General features: G+C 33.9%; 1 protein-coding gene across 1 annotated transcript; it reads right to left on the bottom strand.

Annotated features, from left to right (window-relative positions):
- Positions 1–21,731: 21,731 nt before the first annotated feature.
- LOC149551883 (uncharacterized) lies at positions 21,732–22,263 on the bottom strand. The gene is made up of 2 exons (XM_089790147.1): positions 21,824–22,263; positions 21,732–21,753 (listed from the first exon to the last, which is right to left on the bottom strand). The coding sequence occupies exons 1-2, from the start codon at positions 22,261–22,263 to the stop codon at positions 21,732–21,734; spliced, it is 462 nt and encodes a 153-aa protein (XP_089646273.1).
- Positions 22,264–23,414: the final 1,151 nt, after the last annotated feature.

The following is a 23,414-nucleotide window of genomic DNA, read 5'->3' on the forward strand; positions in this document are numbered from 1 at the left end:
CAGTGATTCATTGGAATTATTTTTTATGCTTGTTAATTCATGAGAGGAAATATATGTATTACTATGATCCCCAAATTTTTCAATACATAAATCTAGAAATACATGCCAACTAGAAATAGAACCATCACGAAGTCCTCAATACCATTCAGTAGCAACATCAGTGAGGGACTGCACAAATAGTATCATAAAAATATCCTCATGATTTTCTTATGATTCTTCAATGGTATTTTTCAAATTGATAACATTTGCTTCATCAGATTGAGTCTCCTCTCGAGAAAACTTTGAGATTTCATTTCTTAACTCATTTTCTATAGGATTTGGGTATCCTAAAATTACTACAAAATCAAGTTGTCTATATCTTTTAGTCACCATAGGAGCTCTAGCCCCTTGTCCTATATTTATTTGATGTTGAATTTTCCCCCTCTAATTATTTGATACATTTTGTTGATTCTTCTTAATATTATTCCTAGTATTATTTGCATTTCTATTCACCCCATTGTAGTTTTTATTATTGTGACATTCATTTTCCTTATTCTAATCATGTCTCCAATGTCTATTAGTTTTCTCTCTTCTATTTCTTTCATACAGGGGTTTTTTATGTGAATTATTATAAATGAAATCTTTATTCTTATGAGGTGGGTTGTATTTAGAATATTTATCAACCTCCTAGTTCCTATTGTCATCACCTTTCTTAGAAGTAACAATTTCATCTTGCTAGGAGCTCGTCTCAAATCCTTGGCTTCCTTCCTGGGTGAGATAGTACACAATATCTTAAAGGTCGCATCTAGTTTGTGGTTGTCTTCTTCATTTTATTCTTCATCATCTTCTCCCACTTCATCTTCAACTTGGTAGCTTTCTAGTTGATTCTCATCATCAAGGGTCCTTATATTATAAGAATGATTTTTCTCCCTTTCTGAAGTCTTATCACTAGATTGTTCACCATCATCAATAAAGGGTCCATTTTCTCTATAAAAAAATTGCTTTTATCCAGTATACAACATGTCTAATGATTGGTTCTTTTTTCTTCTAGTTCTCTTCTTAAATTCCACTCTAGAAATTATTTCCCTTTGTGGATACATCTCCTACCCAACATACACTTTATAGACCAATGCCTATAACTTCCCTTCCTCTCAAAATGAAAATTCTAATCATTCATAAAAATTAACATAGAGTCACCATCTCTGTCTTGAGGAAATGCTTTGTCAAATATTCTAGGCTTCTTCCAATAGAGTACACTTTAAAATAAAAATCCACTTCTTTTGGTCTATGAAATTGAAATTTTTGGGTAACTTCACGATGTTAATTATGTGCAACTCTCACCAACAAAGTCACCAATCTGTTGGTGGACTTGGATGAGTTGAGTAAAAGTCTTAAAAATCTCTTGTAAATCAAACTAGGTAAACTTTAAAAATATCTAATGGATAGTTCCTTAGTAGAGTCACAAATCTATTGGTTCCTTAGATTATTGTTTGAAAGACATATAATCCTTGCTTACTCAATGCTAGGAAGTTCAACACAATTTGGCCAATGACTAGGATTAACACTTGATGATTGAATCATCTTCTCTTCAAGCTCTGCTAACCTAGGTGGGTATAACTTATGAAAACTATTTAATCTTACTTATGCATATTCTTTTAATTTATTCTCTTGATATCACAAGTTATTTTCAAGGGGAAATCAAACTTTTGAATACTTAGAATGATTTAATGAGTATTTTATCATTTGAAAGTGCAGAGCACTTGAGTATGAGAGAGAACTCCACCAGCTTTAATTGATCACAAACCTTAGTAAATTAATTCTAACCAATTATTTATTCCAAATGGGAAGAATATAATTAAATTAATATTAACTTCAATATCATCAAAACTCTTCAGAGACAGTGCACACTTACCATCAATCACCAGACAAAGAACTTTAACACAAACACTAGTTCAATTATTTTTAACTTCAAACTTGGAAGACTAATTAAACAAAAAGCATAATTCTTGCAATTTTTTATTATCAAGAGGTTATATCAAATATTAATCTATCAATGGTAATTTGAATCGAAGAGGACAATATGTTAAGTACAAGTGAAGATTATTCTGCACAACTTTTTAAAAGGAAAATAAAGTACTTCTATTAATTTTGAAAAAGGAGTACAACTGAGCCATGACCAATTGCAATGTAGACTCAAAATCTACATAGAATATACGTTTATGTGTTATACCCTAATTTTTACATGTATATTTTTATATTCTTATATCGATATATATCTAGGGTCTTGGTACCTTTTCTTATAGGAAATGAAGAGGTGCAACAAAAAGCTTCAAACCCTTCAAAAGTGCATATCTAAAACTAATTATAACCAGGCATAATATTTACCTATTAAAAAAAGATATTTTCATAATCATCATGGAAGAAGGCCACAGAACATGTCTAGTATGTCATTAAGGTAAGAAAAAACACCCAATTATTCCCCTCATTTAGCTAATACTAGCTCAATCTTGGCTTTATCTTTCTCCAAATTGAGCTCATGGTAGTCTCTTATATAATTGGTATAGTTCTTTCTGAGATCCCATGTAGCCATCTACATGCTATTATAATATCATATTTCTCTTCTTTAGGAGAAAGACCTAGTTGTGTAGCTAGTTCTTGGTTCCTGACTTGCTAGATGTTCTTGCATTGGAAATCACATTCTCACACCTACAACCTAAAATTATACAAGTTGAAGAATTTACCATAGAATTCACTGTAAACTTTTTCTTGCAAAATTAACTTATGATGAGGCCTTAATAAAATAGTAGCATTTAACAACCCATTAACTTGAAAATTATGTCAACAACATTCTACACATGTTTGGCTTGTGGATGTGCAAAATTTATGTCTTTTCTAATTAAAATGTACAAAATTTACTTTGTATTTTCCAAGATATCCTATTAACAGTCATTTCTCATTTTCATTTTCTTATCTCTCAAACTGCAATGACCATCAATGCATTTGAAAACTTTTTTTCCATTTTGAGGCATGCCCTAGACACCCTGCAATTTGGTAAAAATCATTATTTCTCTTAGCACCTTAATCATGCTCTCTAAAACCTCAAAAATTGCCAATTCACAAGCTCTTAACATCACCCCTTGTGAAGTTCCAAAAAAATCTCTATTCACAAGTCTTAACAAGCTTCTCTTTGGAAGTCACAACTTTGCATCACCCTTACGAGCTTCTTCTAAAATAGTGAAAATTGCATTTTTGAACCATGTCCTACATGCTTCTTGCAATTTGGTGAATTTTTTCCATTTTGCACCATCCTTTACATTGTTCTTGCAAAATTCCATTATTTGTTGTTTCTTTGACCTCTCACACTTGTCCTTCCAAAATTCAACCTTTATGAAGCTTTGATGTCAAAATTTAGCATGAAATTGAGGGTTCTACCACACCATTCTATATCATTAGGTTGTAATTTTTTAAGAGTGGGTCAAGAGTTGCATAGGTTGCAAAAAGTTGTCTTGACAACTTTTGCATTTTGACAATGTTGCCATGACAACATTTGGGAGCAATTGTGTATTTCACCCAAAATCAGTTATGTGTGTGTCTAAATAGTTTAAATTTTATGTGTAAACATATATAAGGCCTTCCAAGGAATTTTACGAGGGTTAGTTAACATTTGGCACAATTTTCAATAGAAAAGAGTTGACAATTTTTTGGTAATTCTTCTGCAAACTCATTGCAACATGAGAAAATCATACCAAATGGATTGAATCTTCAAATTTTTCACTGTAAATAGTTAGAATAACCTATTTTATTTCATTGTGTGCTTTTATTTTTTTTCTTTCATAGTTTTACTTAGGCAAACAAAAATCAAACCTCTAAACATTGTTCATTAGACAATTCAGGGTTTGATCCCAAATAATGGCTCTAACTTGAAACTTTTCCATGGGAATTTTATGGCCATTTAAGGTTTTGAAGTAGGGCCTATGTGCATTATTTTTCCCTTTTCTTATAGACCATAATACCATGTTTGTAACTTTTAAACTCTTTCCCTAGGCAAGCTTTGTTATAGCCTAGCTAGGAAAATAGAGTAATAGTGAATGAGATCTTGCAGGAGAAGATTAGAATCATGAATCCAATGAATTATGGATTTGTAAAGGATCCAAAAAAAAATTGATTTCAATATAATATTGAAGTGAATCCATTTGAGAAGAATTGAGAGGATCTAACTACTTACTAGTCTTGTTTAGTACAAAACACCACCTAATAGTGTTTGGCATTGTAAAAACATACTAGAAACTAAGACCTTTAAAATATTTGAGTATATTAAAAATGGATATTTATTCATAGGGTCCTTTGAAAAAAATTGAACTACAGTCTAAAAACCTATTTAGAGGCCTAAAAGAATGCAATATTGAAATTGATAGCAATTTTCTTGTGAGATCAAATAAAATGGAATGTTTCATGATTGTTTTAGTTGATTTGGAAGCCCTAGACTCCTACAAGATGTATCTAAGGAGAAGTGGAAGTTGGGGATTAATCTTACTCTAGTGAGGTTAAAAATCAAGTGTTTAAACATATATTTGATGGGGAACCTCAAGGAGTGGAGGAATAAAGTGAGCTTAAAACTCCTAGTCTATTAGGGTGTAAGATTTTGATAGAAGTCCTAGAAGGTCCTAGAAGTGTTAAAGAGAAGAGCTTAAACATATCAGAGTAGAGCCTCCCTATCAAATCAGTATTAGATCCCTAAACAATTTGGGCAAGTTCTTGTTTCATGACAAGTCAACAATTAGTGGGTGAAACAAACATGGTAACAAATGCATAGCTGGTCAAGAAGGTTCAAGAATATGAAGAGGAAAATGGGCTACTAAGAGAGAAATTAGAGTGGTTTGAGATCAAGTTGGGTGAAGTACAAGTAAAGACTAAAGAAGTAAGTGAAAAGGTGAAATAAATAGAGAAGAAAGGAAAAGAAATAGCATATTAGAATGAAGTCCTAACACCTAATCCAATCTTGCACAAGGAACCCTTTCCTAAGGCTTTGAAATTTTTGGATGGAAAAGCATTAGAAGAAATACCACTCTTTAGTGGAAAGATGAAACCATACTTAAATATGGAATGGATAGAAAGCTTGGAAAATAATTTTGAATGTAAGGGTATAAGTAAATCACACAAGGTTAAGGTGCCCAAGTCAAGATTAAGAGGAACTTTGTTAACATGATAGAATTTTTTTGCAAGTAGAGAGGCAAAAGGAGGGCAAGAATCCCATTTCTATTTGGAAAGGTATGATTGCTAAGATCAAAGAAACTTACATACATGATGACTATGATATTAAACTTCATAGGAAGAGGTATAATTTTAGGCAAAGAGATCTGGATGTTAGCACGTACATTGAGGAGTTTCAAAAGTTGTGCTTGAGTTCTAATGTGATAGAGGATGAGGGTATCAACATTGCAATATACTTGAATGGGTTGAGATGGAATATCCAAGAAGATATTAGCCTTCTAAGTTCCACTACAGCCCATAAGTGTTATCGATTAGTACTCAAGGTGGAAGAGAATAGCAAAAATAAACATGCAAAAGGTAAAAGGGATAGAAGCAAAGGAAGAGATACTAGAGGTCATAGAAGAATTTTTGGAGGAAGAAAGACAAACCAAAGATCTTAATGAGAATCAAAGTTGGTAAAATAAAGTGGGGATTCTAGTAGTAGAAAAAGCTATAGAGGAACATGGTTTAATAGTTGCAAAGGAAGGTCTAGAGGATTGGGGAGAGGATCGAATTTCTCCATAATGAAGTGTTACAATTTATATCAAACTGAGCACCCTACCTATAGATTCCCTAAGAATACTTCTTCATCCCAAGGAGGTAATATGAGAGTGAATTATATTCAAGAGGATACTGTAAGTGTGAAGTCACCAAAGGTGAGTTTGGATTTAAAAGTTGGAGAGAACCTCATGATAAGAATAATTTTAATCAATGAACCTATAAAGGAGGAGTCAAGCCAAAGGAGATTCTTGTTTAGGATAAATTGCAAGATTATGGGTAAAGTGTGCAAAGTTTTTATATACTCAAGGTCTAAAAATAGCATAATCTCAAAAGAGGCAGTTAGTAAGTTGAAATTGTGAAGGATCCCTCATAGTAACCCTTATAGAGTTACTTGGCATAACAAAGGGAAACATGTTCTAATGAATGATAAAACTTTGGCCGAGTTTATGATATTATGTTACAAAGATAAGCTATTGTGTGATGTTTTACCAATGGATGCATGTTTCCTACTATTGGGTAGGTCATGGCATTATGGTAGAAAAAATATTTCATAATGGGGAAAAGAACTCATATGCTTTCCAAAAAGATGGTGTCACATATAGAAGAGATTAAGTTTGTTGGTCCTAATGTATTATTAGTAGGTGAAAAATAATTTTTGGACACTCTAAAAGAAGGAGAAGGAATTTGGTTTATAATAGTTTTGAATTCCAAAGAAGAGAGAAAGGACAAGAAGGTAAACATCCATGTAGTAGTAAAAACATTGTTAGATCAGTTTAAGACATTATTAGTGATGGAACCCCTTCCATCCTACCACCACAGAGAGTTGTAAGTCATAAAATTGACTTCATTCTAGGGTCTTCCTTGCCTAATAAATCTACTTACAAGCTGACACCATAAAAATAAAAATAAAAGAATCGGCCAAACAAGTCCAAGAGCTTCTTGATAATGGATTGATCAAGAAAAGCTTTAGCCCATGTGTAGTTCCCATAGTTTTGGTATCTAAGAAGGGAGGAATATAGTAGTGTGTACATATTCAAGGGCTATAAATAGAATTACAATCAAATATAGGTTTCCCATTCCAAGGATTGAAGACCTTATGGCCTATTTAGGAGGAGCACATTATTGTACCAAGATAGACCTTAAAGTGGCTATCATAAAATCATAATCAAGGAGGGGGACCATTAGAAGACAACATTCAAAACCACATAAGGCCTTTATGAGTGGCTTATTATACCATTCAGACTCACAAATGCTCCTAGCACATTCATGGGACTCATGAATGAAGTATTAACAGATAATTGGTAAAATTATAGTTGTTTATATAGATTATATCTTAATTTTTAGTAAAACTAAGTAGGGTTTTATTAAGCATTTAGAAATTGTACTAAAGAAGTTACATAGTCAACAACTTACTATCAATTTGGAGAAGTGTGAGTGTATAAAAAAGGATCTTGTCTACCTTGGTTGTGTGGCTTTAAAAGGTGATTTGGAGATGGACCCCTCAAAGTTTGAAGCAATACTCAGTTGTCCCACTCTAAAGACTTCTAGTGAGGTGAAATTTTTTTCATGGATTAGCTCAGTTTATAGCAAATTTATAAGGAACTTCAATGAGATATGTGACATAATAAAAGAAGGTGTAAAGATCAAGTTCCAATAGGAAAAGATGGAACATAAAGGTTTTAAATTCTTGAAGAAGAAGGTGGCTACACAACCTGTATTAGTACTACCAAGCTTTGACAAACTCTTCACCATAGAGTTTTATGCAAGCAATATTATAGTATGCTCAATCTTGAGCAAAGAAGACATGCCAGTAGAATTTTTTAATCAAAAGATTAATGAAGCTAAGAAAAGATACTCATCCAATGAATTAGAATTATATGCTTTTGTTCAAGCACTAAGAAAGTGGCCACATTACATCTTGCCAAAGGAAGTTATTGCTTATACATGCAATCAAGCACTTAGTTTCCTTAATTCATAAGATAAGTTGATTTTGTAGGCACATAAAATGGGTAGAGTATATGTAGTCCCATGCATTCACTATTAAACACAAGAAGGTTCAATGCAATCAAGTTATTGATTCTTTAAGTGTTAAATATTGTGGCTATGTTAGAGATCTTTATCTTTGGGAATACAAATGTTGTTACTGCTATTGTCACCTTCAGCTGAAAATGACACTTATGTTGAAACTATAATATTAAATGTAATGACATGTGCCATTTGACAAGCATTAAGGCATGGAAATTAAAAGAGTTGTTATTGTAATAGAGTCTCATTTTGGGAATTTGGAGAGACCTTTAGTTGAAATGTGAAAAGTCTCTCCTTAAGTTATTTATATTGCATCAAGTGATAAGCATTGTACACCTGAATTTTATTATCAATAAAATGACATTTTTTGTTGGGTTGTTGGATTTTTCCCTTCATTCTATAAGGGCTTTCTCAAGATATTTATGGTGTTCTTTGTTTCAGTTTTTTCTCTTTCTTATTGCTGGTTATCTTCTTTGATTTCTGGGCTCAAGTTTTAACATGGTATTAGAGCCTAGTTAATATCAATTTTGAGGGAATCGGCCTCTCAAAATTCTCTTGTGCAAAGTTTTTTCTTCCTCTAATAGGGTTGTGATTATTGGATCTATGTTTCATCAAAAGCATTTTATTTCAGTTTTGTGTTTGGCCCAAAGGTGTGTGTGTGTGTGTGTAATTTTATTTTTCTTGTCAATGATGATTCATTGCATGTTTCACCTCATTGTGTTGGAGCTGATCCTTGGCATATTTGAGCCTTGTCACTTTTCTATGGGCACCGGTTATGTTGTATGAAATTTTAGTCAGTGTAGAAGCATATAGATTTGTTGATCATCTGGGTAGAATCATGTGAGAATTGGTTGCATGTAAAGAGGGAAAGTAACCTTCGATTGATTTGCTTGGTCTATGTTTGCTTCATTGTTTTCTCTTTTTTTGTTATTTGAATCTCTTTATGATCATAGGAGTGCTCTTTTAATTTGGAAGACAATGTATGTATCAAGGTAGTTACGTTGATAAAGTCTGGATGCTCTACAAATGGCTTATTCACTCTCTTCATCTAAATGTAATAATTGTCTTGAGTTCATGTGATACCAATGATAGGAGTGTGATTTTTATTTCTTGATTAATGTTCTTATCCACTCATTTTTGCATATTCAGTGGCACTTTTCAACATTGTTATTTCCTTCTCCATTGGGGTCTTGCATATGATCATGCGATCTTGAAATCTATTGGATGATTATATTTTTTCATTGATGTTTCCAGCTTTGTGGGTTTGTTTCTTTTAAGATATATGTTTCTAGCTTCATAGGTTTTCAAGGAAAAGATCTGAGAAATGAAAAATACACAAAATCTCTAGACTCGGATTGATCATTTGACGCGCCTATTTATTTCCTATAAACTAGTGCACATTTCTAGAGTAGAGAATATTGTGTCCCATGGAAATGAATTTGTGATGATTTATAGGTCAGAGGAGTCGGTGGAGGAACATCATCAATTTCACAATGATTCCAGATGATGTTGACCACTTTGTCAAAATTTTGTTACTTCAAGAGATGCTTTGTAACGGCTTAAAGAAGATGTTTCTCAAGATGATTGGAATTATGCATCAAGAATCATTGTGTGAGTACCAAAGTAATAGAAATGTGTAGAGTATTTTCCTGATTATCACCATTTTCTTGTCGATAACACAACTGCAGGGGATTTATATTGTCAAGTGTTGTCATTCATGAGGAAAGATCTCAGCTATTTTGTGCATTCAGTTGCATGGTAATTGGTGAGCTACTATTTGTAAACTTTGGCTATTGAGTAGTCAATGTTGCAGAGAGGGGGTCTTTATTTTATCTCTACCTTTCTTATATATGTCTTTTTAATGGTTGTTGCATTATAGAATGTGACTTCATGATATGAATATTTTTCTTGATGTTTGGGACATGTGAGCTAATCTACATGATTTCAAGAGAAAATATGTTCAAAAGATGACAAGTAAGGAATTGGGATTAAAGTGAACAATCTATGTAGAAGCCATTAAAGTCTACAACAAATATTATGGCAGATAAGTTATTGTTACACAATTGAGCAGTATTTAGGATTTATCATTTCTTTGGTTGCATTGATGGTTATTAACTCCTATTATGGATTGATGTTATTAATCTCCCTTTGCTATAGGATACAACTAGAAAAGCAATATGGAGAGGATGTTTCTTTCATTAAGAGGGAGATGTTGACTTTTAGAGGGATATTTTAGCTTCAGGGGGAGGCTTCATAATTAAAAGGGAGTGCTTATGGAATCCCCTTCATTTTCATATATACATATAATGCTTGTGGTATTTGTAAAATTTGAGTCTTGTTTCTTTATGCCTATTTCTATTCTTGTGTGAATAAATGAGATTGTAAGTGTTGAGATAATGGGTGTTGCACACATTGCATAATATTTTTTATATTGTATTATTTTATTTTATTAAATAATGTTGCACCTAGATGGACATGCAACATGTAGAGATTCCCATGGGATATACTTGATGAGTTGTATTGTAGCATTGTGATAATATTTCATGTAATTATTTAATTTTGGAGAAAAGAAATAAAATTCCAATGTTAAATGTCGGGTCAAGGGGTTAGGTAGCACATGGTTTATGTAATACCACTTGGTGTTTTGTGGGACTTGCGACTATATAAGCACCCACAAGGGTAGTTGTGTGAAAAAGAGAAGGCAAAAAGGGAAAGAGTCGAGTGGGACAAGGCTTGACAGGTTAGTCAAGGGAGCATTTGTGAAGGTTAAAAGCATGGCATGGGATGTGTGGATTCATGCTTGTTCACATGGATTATTTGGTTGTGGTTATAGCTTTGAAGACTTCCGTGGTTGTATTGCAATGGTGTTTTTTGCTTAATAATACATGGCGATGGATGCTTTTGGAGGCTGGATTTTTCCCTCAATGAGGATTTCTCAGGGTATATCTTGTGTCACAATTTTCATGGGCATGTTGTGTATTCTCTTACTTGTGGGTGTTTTTTAATTTTGTATTCATTTCAGATCTATTATGGATTATATGGAAATAGTTATATTATTTCTTGCAAGTTTTCTTACAAGTGGTATCAGAGCTATGGTTTTATTGTTGTAACCCTAGATTGAATCCATGGGAATGCATGAGAGGATAAAATAAAGGACAAGATATATGAGTTGTTTATTGCATATCTAAGAGTTTTGGGTTTGTTATTATGATGGGATATTGGTAGATTTTGGACATGTGAAATTGTTGGACAAAAGGGTTTTTTTAGATGTTTCATTTAAATGAGAGTTTTATGGAGTAACTTGCAAAAATGACCTCTTGGGCAAAAACAAACCTCACCATTGGATCTAGGTTGATGTTTCCATAAATTTTGATATATAATATGCCCTAGTTTGGCCATGTTCAGAGGAAATGAAAGAGTTTTTTAGTTTCAACCCATGATCGCCATCAAATTTAATCCCGTCAGAATTTTTGTTATAAAAAAAATTCGCAGTGAAAATGGTAAAAAGACTATCTTAGTAAAATAGCCATAACTTTCTCTCAAGATATCATATTTCAGACTTCTTATAGGCATTGGAAAGCTAATTTAGAGAACTACAACTTGGTGTAGGTTTGGTTTTGTGATTTTGACATTTTGTTAGGTTTTAGGAGCCCAAAAGTTAGATGTTATTTATTTTGAGCACAGATTAGGACATAACTTGGGCATACGGAGTCATATTTTGGACTTCGAGTAGTCAACGAAAAGCTCTTAGAGAGCTCTACACGTTGGTTCAGATTTGGTGTAGATTTGACATAGTTTATTTGGTGATATATTAATATGAAAAGTTTATGGTATATATTGATAATGGTAGCATTGTGATTTTATGACATTGCATGTTTAGAGATTTAAGATTTGATGTAATTGTATACTCAATTAATATTTCAAATTGTTCTCATGATAATATAGTTATCAGTGTTTGGTTTGGATATGTATGATGACTCGTTGGGTCTACAAGTTGTGCAGTGTTATAAGTGGTATATACTTACATGTTTCATTTATGGCTTGGTTATGTGTTGCCCATTGATCTTTCATTATTGATGCATATTCAAATTGGTGTCTTGTATTTGGATTGTCTATGCCCTAAGTCACATGATTTGCTGGTTTTTTTTCATGTAGAAGCAATGAGATGTTGTTACTAGGTACATTCATGGTGGAGGATTATGATTGACTATTTTATGCTGACAGGTTGGACACATAGAGAGTTAGTTGTTTGGTTCATGGACGTGATCGTGGTGCCATGGATTTTGGCATAACATGATTTATAGGTACATCCTTCATGTTCATTGGTTTAGATTTCTAATTTGGTTATGGTGGTATATCTTCTTGGTTGAGGATCATGGTTATTTGGTTTCTTTTGAGGATCTCATGATGTGCACTTTGAGTTCTTTGATGGTTTGATGCCTTGGTTGATGCTCATGGTTAGAGGAAGTTATTTCATTATAATTTCATGGATAGCTTGGATACACAGTTTAGTGGGATCTTGTGATAGTGATGGGGTGATAGTACAGGATTAGTTCTTGGTTTGGTTTGTAAGTTCTTGGTTTGGTTTGTATCTTCTTGGGTTTGGAGATCTTGGTTTCACTTGGTACTAACACTTTGGTTGTGTGTATAGGCCTAAAGAATCTTCATGTAAGAGATGGATTTTATGATGCCATAGGTGACTTGGTACCACAGTTGAGTGGAATTTTTTGGCATTGATATATTTGTTGAGTGTTTGCAGATGTTGGAGGTTTGTCTTAGATCTTGTTCCTGGAGAAGCATCTTTGACATTTGCATGGTGCACTTGGTTATCTTCATGGTGTGTGGATATGGTTCTTCATGGTATGTGGAAATAGTTTTCTTCATGGTGTATGGAGATGGTTGCATATTGAGAAATAATGGGGTTCTTGGTAAAGCTGTGGTTTATGCTTTCATTTGACATGTTATCCTTGGTGTGAGGATGATTTTATTATTATGTCATGATATACTCTTGATACGAGTCTAGAGTTTTGACATGTTATAGTATGTTCATATGGCACATGTTATCTCTTTGGTTGAGATGGTAAGATCATGTTGTCATGTTTATGTTCTTGAGGCCATGGTTGGAGCTTTGACATTGATCTTGGTTTAATTTTTTGGTATTGAGTACATTGATCATAAGTTGGATACTTCATAATATATTGCTATGTTGTGTTTGGAGTTGCTGTGGATTTATTGGTTATAGGTGCTCATGGATACTTGGAGATGGTGGTGATGCTAATTTCTCTTGGATTAGAGGAGCATTTGTTGGTACAGTCGATGGTTTCAGCAAAAAGTCTGAGGGGCATTCACTTGATATGGACTTGAGAGGAGATTGTTATTAGATGAATCTTGGTTGGAGATTTGGATATCTTAATGAGCATTCTCATTCCCCACTCTTGGTATACTCGGTCGTTCACTACTTGAGAGGTATAGTCCATTATTTTTCTCAAGTGCATTATATTAAGCTTATCTTTCATGGATATGGATCTTGAGCAAGGGTACATTAGTTAGTTCTGGAGGGTTCATTTGAGAGATGGTTTAGCATTGGTTATCTCCATGTGCATATATTGTTATGCTAGTTGAGTTTGGGAGATGGTTTTATATTGGGGATATTCCTTGGCTTAGGAATGGTTATTCCTTGAGTTAGGAATGGTTTACGAGTTTAATCTTCTTGTGAGAGGCTTACATCCATGATTAGTTATATGGTATGGTTTGGGTATTGTTGTGGCTTCTTGGTTGGGGTTTTATGGAAGAGATCATACTTGCACAGTTTACATCTAGAGGTGTGTGTAGAAAGACTTGATATAGGTTATGATTTATATAGTTTCTCTTTGGTCTTGGTTACCTTCCTAGATGTTCGGTTTCACTTACATTGGATTTGAGATTGGTTGGAGATTGTGATCATTGGTTTGTGCTCATGTATGTCATGTGAGAGATGACATGGTTATTCCTTTATCTCTTTCCTCTATTGGTTGTGGAGAGCTTAGGAGATTGTTGGAGATTTTTTATGAGAGTTATTCTTGCAGGTTATTGGTTTATGTGTTGTGAATGTCCTTAAGACTACATGGATTCACTTCTTTGAGATGTTGTGAGTGGATTGGTTATAGATTTGACATTATCTTTTGTAGTAGGAGCTTCTTAGTATATACATGTGTTAGGTATTTTTCTTGAGGCTTGTGACTATAGGTTAAAAATTGGATATGTTGATGATGTGAGATTAACTTGGTATACCTTTGGAGGTATGGATAGTTGGACGGGTTTGGCACTTGTTGTGGGTGCTATTTCAGCTATGGATATTTTGACAACTATGGATACATGTGATTACCTTTGGATCAAGTTTTTGTGCTTGACATTTTAGTTGGTACAAGATTTTATAATCTTCTAATGCGATAGGTTGGGTGGCTCTCTCTTTGGATGGGTTCTATGTATGTTCAGTGGCAGTGGCATAATAGGAGGTGAGATCATTCATGTTTGAGATGTTGGATACTTTGATTTTATTGCGGGTACCAGGATGGAGCACATGGTTTACTTTGATCCATGATGGTGAATGTGCTATGAGGTAGATTGTTCCCTTATTCATTTATGTGGCTATAGATTGACCATAAGCAATGTATATAACAATTGGGAGATTGTTGAGATAATGGGTGCTGCACACATTGTATAATATTCTTATATTATTTTATTTTATTTTATTATGTAATGTTGCACCTAGATGGACGTGCAACATGTAAAGATTCCCATGGGATATACTTGATGAGTTGTATTGTAACATTGTGATAATATTTTATGTAATTATTTAATATTAAGAAAAAGAACTAAAATTTTAATATTAAATGTGGGGTCAAGGGGTTAGGTAGCACATGGTTTATGTAATACCACTTGGTGATTTTGTGGAACTTGCTACCATATAAGCAGCCACAAAGGTAGTTGTTGTGTGAAAAAGAGAAGACAAAAGGGAAACAGTCAAGTAGGACAAGGCTTGATAGGTTAGCCAAAGAAGCATTTGTGAAGGTTGGAAGCATGGCATGGGATGTGTGGATTCATGCTTGTTCACATGGGTTGCTTGGTTGTGGCTATGGCTTTGAAGACTTCCATGGTTGTATTGCAATGGTGTTTTTGGCTGAATAATAAATGATGATGGATGCTTTTGGAGGCTAGGTTTTTCCCTCAATGAGGGTTTCCTAAGATATATTTTGTGTCACAATTTTTGTGGGTATGTTGTGTATTCTCTTGCATGTGGGTTTTTTTTAATTCTATATTCATTTTAGATCTATTATGGGTTATGTGGAAACAGTTATATTATTTCTTGCAAGTTTCCTTATAGTAAGATCAACAATGATGACTCTTTTACTCTGTGATATTTAACATCATGTTGAGAGAGTCCATGATGTCACCACATTGAGAGATTTTGTAATTGGAGTTGGATGACATGTTGAGAGTTTCTATGACAATTCACATTGAGAGAGTCTATGATTAAAGGCTTAGCTGTGAGTCTTACAAATCTATCGTGTTGAGTGATTTCATGATTATTAATAATGAGTAACTATTAGAGGTTTTCATGTTGAGTGATTCCATAAATATAACTAATTGTTATAGATTGTCATGTTGAGTGATGCCATGATTATTAAAAATGATTAATTGTCATAGGTTTTCATGTTGAGTGATTCCTTGAATATGAGTAATTGTTACAAGTTTTCATGTTGAGTGATTCCATGAATATGAGCAACTGTTAAAAGTTTTTATATTGAGTAATTCCATGAAAATTGTCAACTCTTTTCTATTAACAAATTTCAATAGAAAAGAGTTGACAATTTTATGGTAATTCTTTTGCAGACTCATTGCAACACAAGCAACTCATTCCAAATGGGTTAAATCTTCAATTTTTTTACTATTCATAGTTAGAATAACCTATTTTCTTTCATCTTTGATTTTTTTTTCTTGCACAATTTTACTTAGGCAAATAAAATCAAGTCTCATAACACTATTCATCAGGCAGTTCAAGGTTTGATACCAAATAATGGCTCTAACTTAAAACTCCATGGTGGGAATTTCATAGCCATTGGTACTTTTGAAGTAGGGCCTATGTAAATTATTTTCCCTTTGGTTTCGAACTAGAAGACCATGTTTGTGATTTTTAAACTCTGCCCTAGGCGAGCTATGTTATAGCTTGACTAAGGAAGTAGAGTAATAGTGAATAAAATCTTGCACGAGCATATTGGAATCATGAATCCAATGGTATAGGGATGTGTAAAGGATCCCAAAAAATCCCTGATTGTAGTACAAGAGTGAAATGAATCCATTTTATAAGGATTTAGGTAATATAATTGCTTACTAGTCTTGTTTAGTTCAAAAAACAACTAATAGGGTTTGGCACTATACAAACAGACTAGAAATTTGATACCTTAAAAATATTTGAGTGCATCCAAAAGGGTATTCATAATGGAGATTTATTCATAGGGTCATTTGACATAAATTTGAACTATAGTCCAAAAACCTAATTGAGACCTAAAAGGCTAGGAGGCCTACAAGAATGCAAGATTGGAATTGATAGAAATTTACTTGTGAGATCAAACAAAATAGAATGTTTCATGATTGTATTAGTTGATTTGGAATCCCTAGACTCCTGCGAGATGTATTTGAGGGGAAGTGGAACATGGATGTGCACATCATAAAAGCATGAACTAGGTATATACAAACATTCGACCAAATTGTTGAGATAAGAAGTCATAACACTACAACGCATGACAAGTGAGAGATCATCATAATAAGTGACACCATGCATGATGAACATAGACCCATGAGTACCTCTTATAAAAATATACAAACATGATTCAACATTAAATACATAAAAGAGCATGTCATCAGGCCTGTGTCCATTTGCATGAAAGCCCTATGACTATCTCCAAAGCCCTTGGAACATTGTTCATCCACTATCATGAGTCAGGAGTGTGGCCCATGCACTTTTACCACCCAACCATGGAGTCATTAGCTCCCTTAGGGTTCTTCCTGACACGAAGAACTCCTTAACCCTTCCTGAGGAACCTAGCAACTCAAGATGATTGGATCAGATGGATATGGTGCAGCCATATGATTTAATTTACTTGACATATATGTCTTAGTAGAAAAATCTCAAGGATGTGGTATGGAGAAAAAAAACCATGCATAAACAAACAAATGGAATCTTTTAATAGCTTTCCCAAGCTTGCAGAACCTAGTATGTAAAAGTTAAACTAGCAGATAGAGAGAAGAAATCTTTATCTTGTCCTTTACTACCCTTCCCTAGTATTTCCACATTCAACACCGACCCCATCATACATATATCTTTCTCAAGAAGTATTCATCTAGTTGTTGCAAAAATCATTCCAAAAAACCAAATAGAGTATAATCTTCTCATGTTTGGAATTTCAATTTGAAGTGTACTTATCTATTAATGGTGAAAAGAAAGAAGATGAAACTTAGCCTAAGTATCTACTTAAATGGAAAAATATAAGTCATTAACTATTTTCCATACGCACAAAATAAAGCACTGAGATATATGGTTTCTTTCCTCTAAATATCAGTAACTTCATGCTCAAATAGTGCCTTTGATCTACTCAAAAGCTATTTTTTATGAGGATCAACTCTTAGCCCATATATAGTTACCACATACAATATGTTAAAAGTTATGTCCACAAACGTAAAGGTTTTGATGTTTTCAAGATTTTCCACTATGAAATTAGATCCCCAAAGTCAGATGATAGTCATTATATAGCTACAATAATAATAAAAATTTACTAATGAAAATCTGCTCAGAAAATATCATTACCACAATAGTAAAATAGAAATGGTATTGATGAAAATTAACTCTGATGATGACCATTGCTACATAACAAGGTAGACTCCATTAACAAAAGAGAAATGGACCAAGCTTAAAAACAATATATATATAAAAGAATAACAATGGTTAAGAAATTACAAACTAAGTTAAGTCTTGTATATTCACTCAAAGTTTCGCACTTGACAAATTGTAACTTTAAAACATGTTTGAAAGCTATCAATTTATATTAATTGTCATCAATTATCTACGGGTATGTACATATCATAAGTGCTTAAACTATTTTATGATGAAGTCCTCATGTTTGAAGGAAAGTTCTCAAAGGCACTTAGAAGTTAACGTTCTACAACAAGAATTTTCAAGTTGATAACAACAATTGTGAACATTGATCTTATTTGGGATGAGTCGCTCTACATGATCAATTTTATATATATATATATATATATATATATATCAACACATCAATTAAGCTTCAAGGATGACACTTCTAGACAAATTGGGATGCTACTTTTTCTATAGATATATAGCATTAAAGCCAAAAGTTGTGGATATGAACTAGACCATCGATTTATTTGATCAAATCACAGTGTCTCAATTTAGCCTAAGGCTTCAAAAGTCATATATATATACTGTCCCAACGCATTAAACTCAAGCTCACACTCAAACTAGAAAAACATTATATTTTTAAAAAATTAATTAATTAATTAATTAAATTAATAAATAGAGAGTAGATGTTCACTCTATCAGCTAAATAGTCATTTCAGTACAGATCCAATAGCCAAGACAATGTATTTATTGAATAAAAAAATAATTTCACAAGTATAGTTATTGTACAATACAGAAGAATATTTTTAATTCATTGTATAAAACTATCTAGATACATATAGTTGTGTGCCAAATACATAAAGCTACAGCAAAGGAAACAACTACTGGAAAGCTACAGGAAAGGAAAGAATAAAAGAATAATTTAGGAAAGAATAGTTTAGGAAAGAAAGCTCTTTCATTATTAGAAACAATCTAATATTGCAACACTCCCCCTCAAGTTGGTGCATAGATATCCCACATGCCCAACTTGCCCAAAAACTTTGAGAACACTCGACTTGAAACCGCTTTGGTAAGAATATCGGCCAGCTAATCTTCTGATCGAATCTTAGGCAACTCCAAAATCTTCTCATCCAACTTCTCCTTAATAGAGAATCTGTCTACCTCCACATGCTTTGTACGATCATGTTGAACCAGATTATGAGCAATATCACAGGCTGCTTTATTGTCACAATATAGTTGAATTAGTCGCCTAAGCGAAAAACCCAAATCTCTCAGGAGAAGTCTTAGCCACAATGCTTCACATACTCCAAGTGCCATACCTTGAAATTCTGCCTCTACACTTGATCGTGCAACAACATTCTATTTTTTGCTTCTCCATGTAACAAGATTACCTCCTACAAAGGTAAAATAGCCTGAAGTAGAACACCTATCATCTACTGCTCCAGCCCAATCAGCATCAGTATATGCATCCACACTTTGATAATCCTCATTTTTAGTGAATAAAATTTCTTTTCCAGGAGCAGACTTCAGATGCCTCAAAATGTGCATAACTACATTCATATGTTGCTCTCTAGGATTATGCACAAACTAGCTAACAATACTTAATGCATAGGCAAGGTCTAGCCTTGTGTGTGCTAAGTACATCGATCTTCTTAAGAGTCTTTGGCATCTTCCTTTATCAACTGGTACCTAATTAGACTCAATACATAACTTCAATCCTTCCACGGGTGTATCAGTGGGTTGACATGTTGACATACCGGTTTCTTGTAACAAGTCTAAGGCATACTTTCTTTGAGACAGAAAGATCCCTTTATCAAATTGAGAAACTTCGATCCCATGGAAATATTTCAAGGGACCTAGATCTTTCATTTCGAATTCTCTGAACAAGTAATCCTTGAGAGCCCTCCTTTCTTCAAGATCATTTCCTGTAACTATCATGTCATCCACATACACAATAAGAGCAGTGATCTTACCCTACTGATACCTTATGAATAAAGTATGGTCTGAATTGCTTTGATGGTAACCAAAGGCTTTCATTACCTTCGTGAATCTTCTGAACCATGCCCTTGGAGATTGTTTCACCCATATAGTGACTTCTTTAATCTGCACACCTTCAGACTATGTACTTCTGGTATCATGCAGCCGGGTGGGAGTTCCATGTAGACTTCTTCAGACAACTCTCCATGTAGAAAGGCATTCTTCAAATCAAACTGTTGTAATGGCCAACCCAAGTTCACAACTAGAGACAACAAGACCCATACTATATTAATTTTAGCTACAGGTGCAAATGTCTCTATATAATCAATCCCGTAGGTTTGGGTGTACCCTTTTGCCACCAATCTCACCTTAAAGCGTTCAATTGTACCATTTGCTTTGTACTTAACAGTATAAACCCACCGACATCCAACTGGTTTCTTTCCTGGTGGATGGTCAACAAGTTCCTAAGTATTATTTTCCTATAATGATTTCATCTCCTCATTCATAGCGGCTTTCCACCTTGGATCAGCTAAGGCTTCCTACACATTGTTAGGAATAGATACAGTAGATAATTGATTTACAAATGACTAATTTGATTCTGAAAAACAATGGTTAGACACATAATGACTCATAGGATATTTAACTTTACTAGAAAGTTCAGGTTCATATGTGGATTTAGGAATACCTCTGGTGAGACGTTGAGGTAGTAGTTTTCTAGATGGTTCAAGAACATCCTTGGTAAGCGATTGGTGTGGTGTCAAGGACTCAGACGGAGGTGGACCCACAGCTTCAGTTTCTGAGTGTTCATCACTACTTTGATCCAAAGTTTCACCTACTTCTTGATTAACAATATTAGTTTTTGGGTGTTCATCACTTCTCTGATCCAAAGTTTCACCTACTTCTTGATTAACAATATCAGAGAATTCCCCTCCTTTAGAGATGTCCAAGCTACCCACATCTTTAGGAATGTGAACATTCACATTTTCAGAGGTGTTATCCACATCTTCAAGGATGTTCAAGCTACCTACATCTTCAGAGATGTGATCATCATAGTCTAAAGTCTGAATTTCCTTTTGGTACTCCCCCTAAAGTTCAGGATCAGAGGAAAAATACATCAAGTCTTCATGAAAAACTACATCCAATGTAATAAACATTTGTTGAGTTGGAGGATGATAGCATCGATACCCCTTTTGATAAGCAGCATATCCTAGAAAGACATATCATAGTGCTCGAGGAGATAACTTGTTGCATTGATGCTTTTGGAGGTGTACGAAAGCTACACAACCAAAGATGTGAGGAGGTAAATTTGGGATAGCAGGAACAACAACTGCCTCAGCAAGAACCTGAGATGGTGTCTAGAAACCAATAGTGCTAGAGGGTACCCAGTTGATCAAATACGCTGTAGAGGTAAGTGCTTCACCCCAATAGGATAATGGCATATGGGCTTCTATCAGAGAAGCACGGACAACCTCCAACAAGTGATGATTTTTCCTCTCAGCTACCCCATTCTACTAAGGTGTATTGGAACAAGTAGTTTGATGAATAGTTACATGTGCTTCCACATATTGCTGAAGTTCAAAACTCAAATATTTGCCTCCATTGTCACTACGAAGAACTTGAACTTGTACATTGTACAGAGTATGAATCATGTTATAAAATTTTTGAAATAACAAGTTCACATCACTTTTAGACTTCGTTAAGCATACCCAAGTCATCCTAGTACAATCATCAATAAAAGTAACAAACCAACATGATCCACCCAAGGTAGTGACTTTGGATGGACCCCAAACATCAGAATGTATGATCATAAATGGAACTGGACTTTTATTCAAAGTTAATGGAAAAGAAGCATGATGACTTTTTGTAAGTTCACAAACTTAACACCGGAAGCAAGAAACATCAAATTTTGCAAATAAACTAGGAAATAATTTCTTCAGATAACTGAAGGAAGCGTGTCCCAAACGTCGATGCCATAACTAGATTTTAGATTTCTGCTTGTCCCCCTTAGAGCCATCCATCGCTAGAGCTTAACGTAGCTTGTCTGAACTCTTTGACTCCAAGTCCAAGTAATAAAACTTCCCTCACCTAACACCACAACCAATCATTTGCCTCGTTTGGATGTCCTTAAACACACAAAAATCAAGCGAAAAAATTACAACACAAAGTAAAGTAGTGGTGATTTGGGAAACTGACAACAAATTGTAATCCAAAGACGGAACCACTAAAACAGAATCTAGATTCAACATATCAGTGAGAGGTAAGGATCCTTCTCCAATAACTGGGGCCGAAGAGCCATTGGCAGTGGGAACAAATTTTTGTGAGGACGATTTAAGGGATGAGACCTGTCTAGAATCAAACGTCATATGATCTGTAGCACCAGAATCAATTATCCATGCACTATTAGAAACAAGTGTAGACATTTTTAAAGACTTACCACCATTACCTGCCACTGCTGCTAATGACGAGATTTGTCCAGCAACAGTTTGATTGCAATGGGTGCATTTGTAGGTGGATTTTTCAGCACCATTAGTGATCCCTGCCTTGAACAATGAACCTTCATATTGAATAATAATGGGAGCAGATTTTCTCTCAAATGATTTTCTCTCAAATACTTCCAAATCTAAATCGGCCATAGTTCGATGAAGGGATACAAATAATTTAAGCTTCAAATCTCTGATACCAACTTGAAAATCAGAAATACAAAAGAATATTTTCCATTCATTGTATAAAACTGTCCAGATACATATAGTTGTGTGCCAAATACATAAAGCTACAGCAAAGGAAAAAGCTACTAGAAAGCTATAAGAAAGAAAAGAATAAAAGAATAATTTAAGAAAGAAAGCTCTTTCAATATTAAAAACAATCTAATATTCAATATTAGAAATAATCTAATATTGCAACAAAAGCTTTTACAAAAGTATATAGTGTGCAAACATTCTTCGTATATAGTGTGCAAACATTCTTCGTGACCAAGATCCTTTGTGTACAAATGAAACTTGTGGAAGATCATTTGCCACAATAGTTATTGTCTAGTGAGAGTACCGTGTTATGCTTTTGTCCTTCAACTGAAATTATATTCTACAACAAACTTGGCAGACGTTGATCATGTTCTAATCTGCACACTACACAACTGGCTCGTTCTCTAGCACCATAATGATTGTAAACCAATTCAAGTACCTCAATTAAACTCTCCTTTTTCTTTTTAATTCTCACAATTTTCTCGTGCAATAACATGCCATATAATAGAGTAACTTATATTGTACATACATGGGCCTACATGTTTGCACATAAGTGGCAATCAATTCTACCCTTGAGCACTAATTTCAAACTATGGGACGATATATAGTTGATTACTGCTATATGATGGCGTTTGTAGCCCATAAAATTATCAATCATTCCAAGCATGCTGAGATCGACTAATAATCTTTCAGCGTGTAGAAGCTCTATTGAGTGATAACTATCATAACTACGTGGCCTGTGTAAAAGATGAGTTTAATCAAAATTGGGTGTAAGCATTCATTGCATACTGTAGATACTTTCCAATCAAATATTCATTGTACAAAGATGTTATTAAAAATTAACCTCTCCATTACAATGCAGTTGAAGCTTGTTGATAGCATAAATGGCCATATTAAACAAAGAAATATATAGTACCAGTCTTGAGCAGAAACAAGGGACTATATTTAAAACAATGGGAGGTTAGCTTATTAATTAGAATTGATGCCAGTGTAAATGGAAATTTAGAAGAGACCCAATAGAAGTGATTGTGTTTTTTATCATCTGT

The sequence above is a fragment of the Cupressus sempervirens genome, chromosome 6 (assembly GCF_028749045.1).
Source record: "Cupressus sempervirens isolate cs-2001-9-10 chromosome 6, ASM2874904v1, whole genome shotgun sequence".
NCBI lineage: Eukaryota > Viridiplantae > Streptophyta > Pinopsida > Cupressales > Cupressaceae > Cupressus > Cupressus sempervirens.

Bases quoted from the DNA above. Each gene is read 5' to 3' on its own strand.
- LOC149551883 (XM_089790147.1), bottom strand. From the start codon at position 22,263: ATGGCCGATTTAGATTTGGAAGTATTTGAGAGAAAATCATTTGAGAGA. The intron at 21,754-21,823 runs GTCAGTTTCCCA...TGTGTGTTTAAG, and splicing joins TCTTTGGATTACAATTTGTT to GACATCCAAACGAGGCAAAT.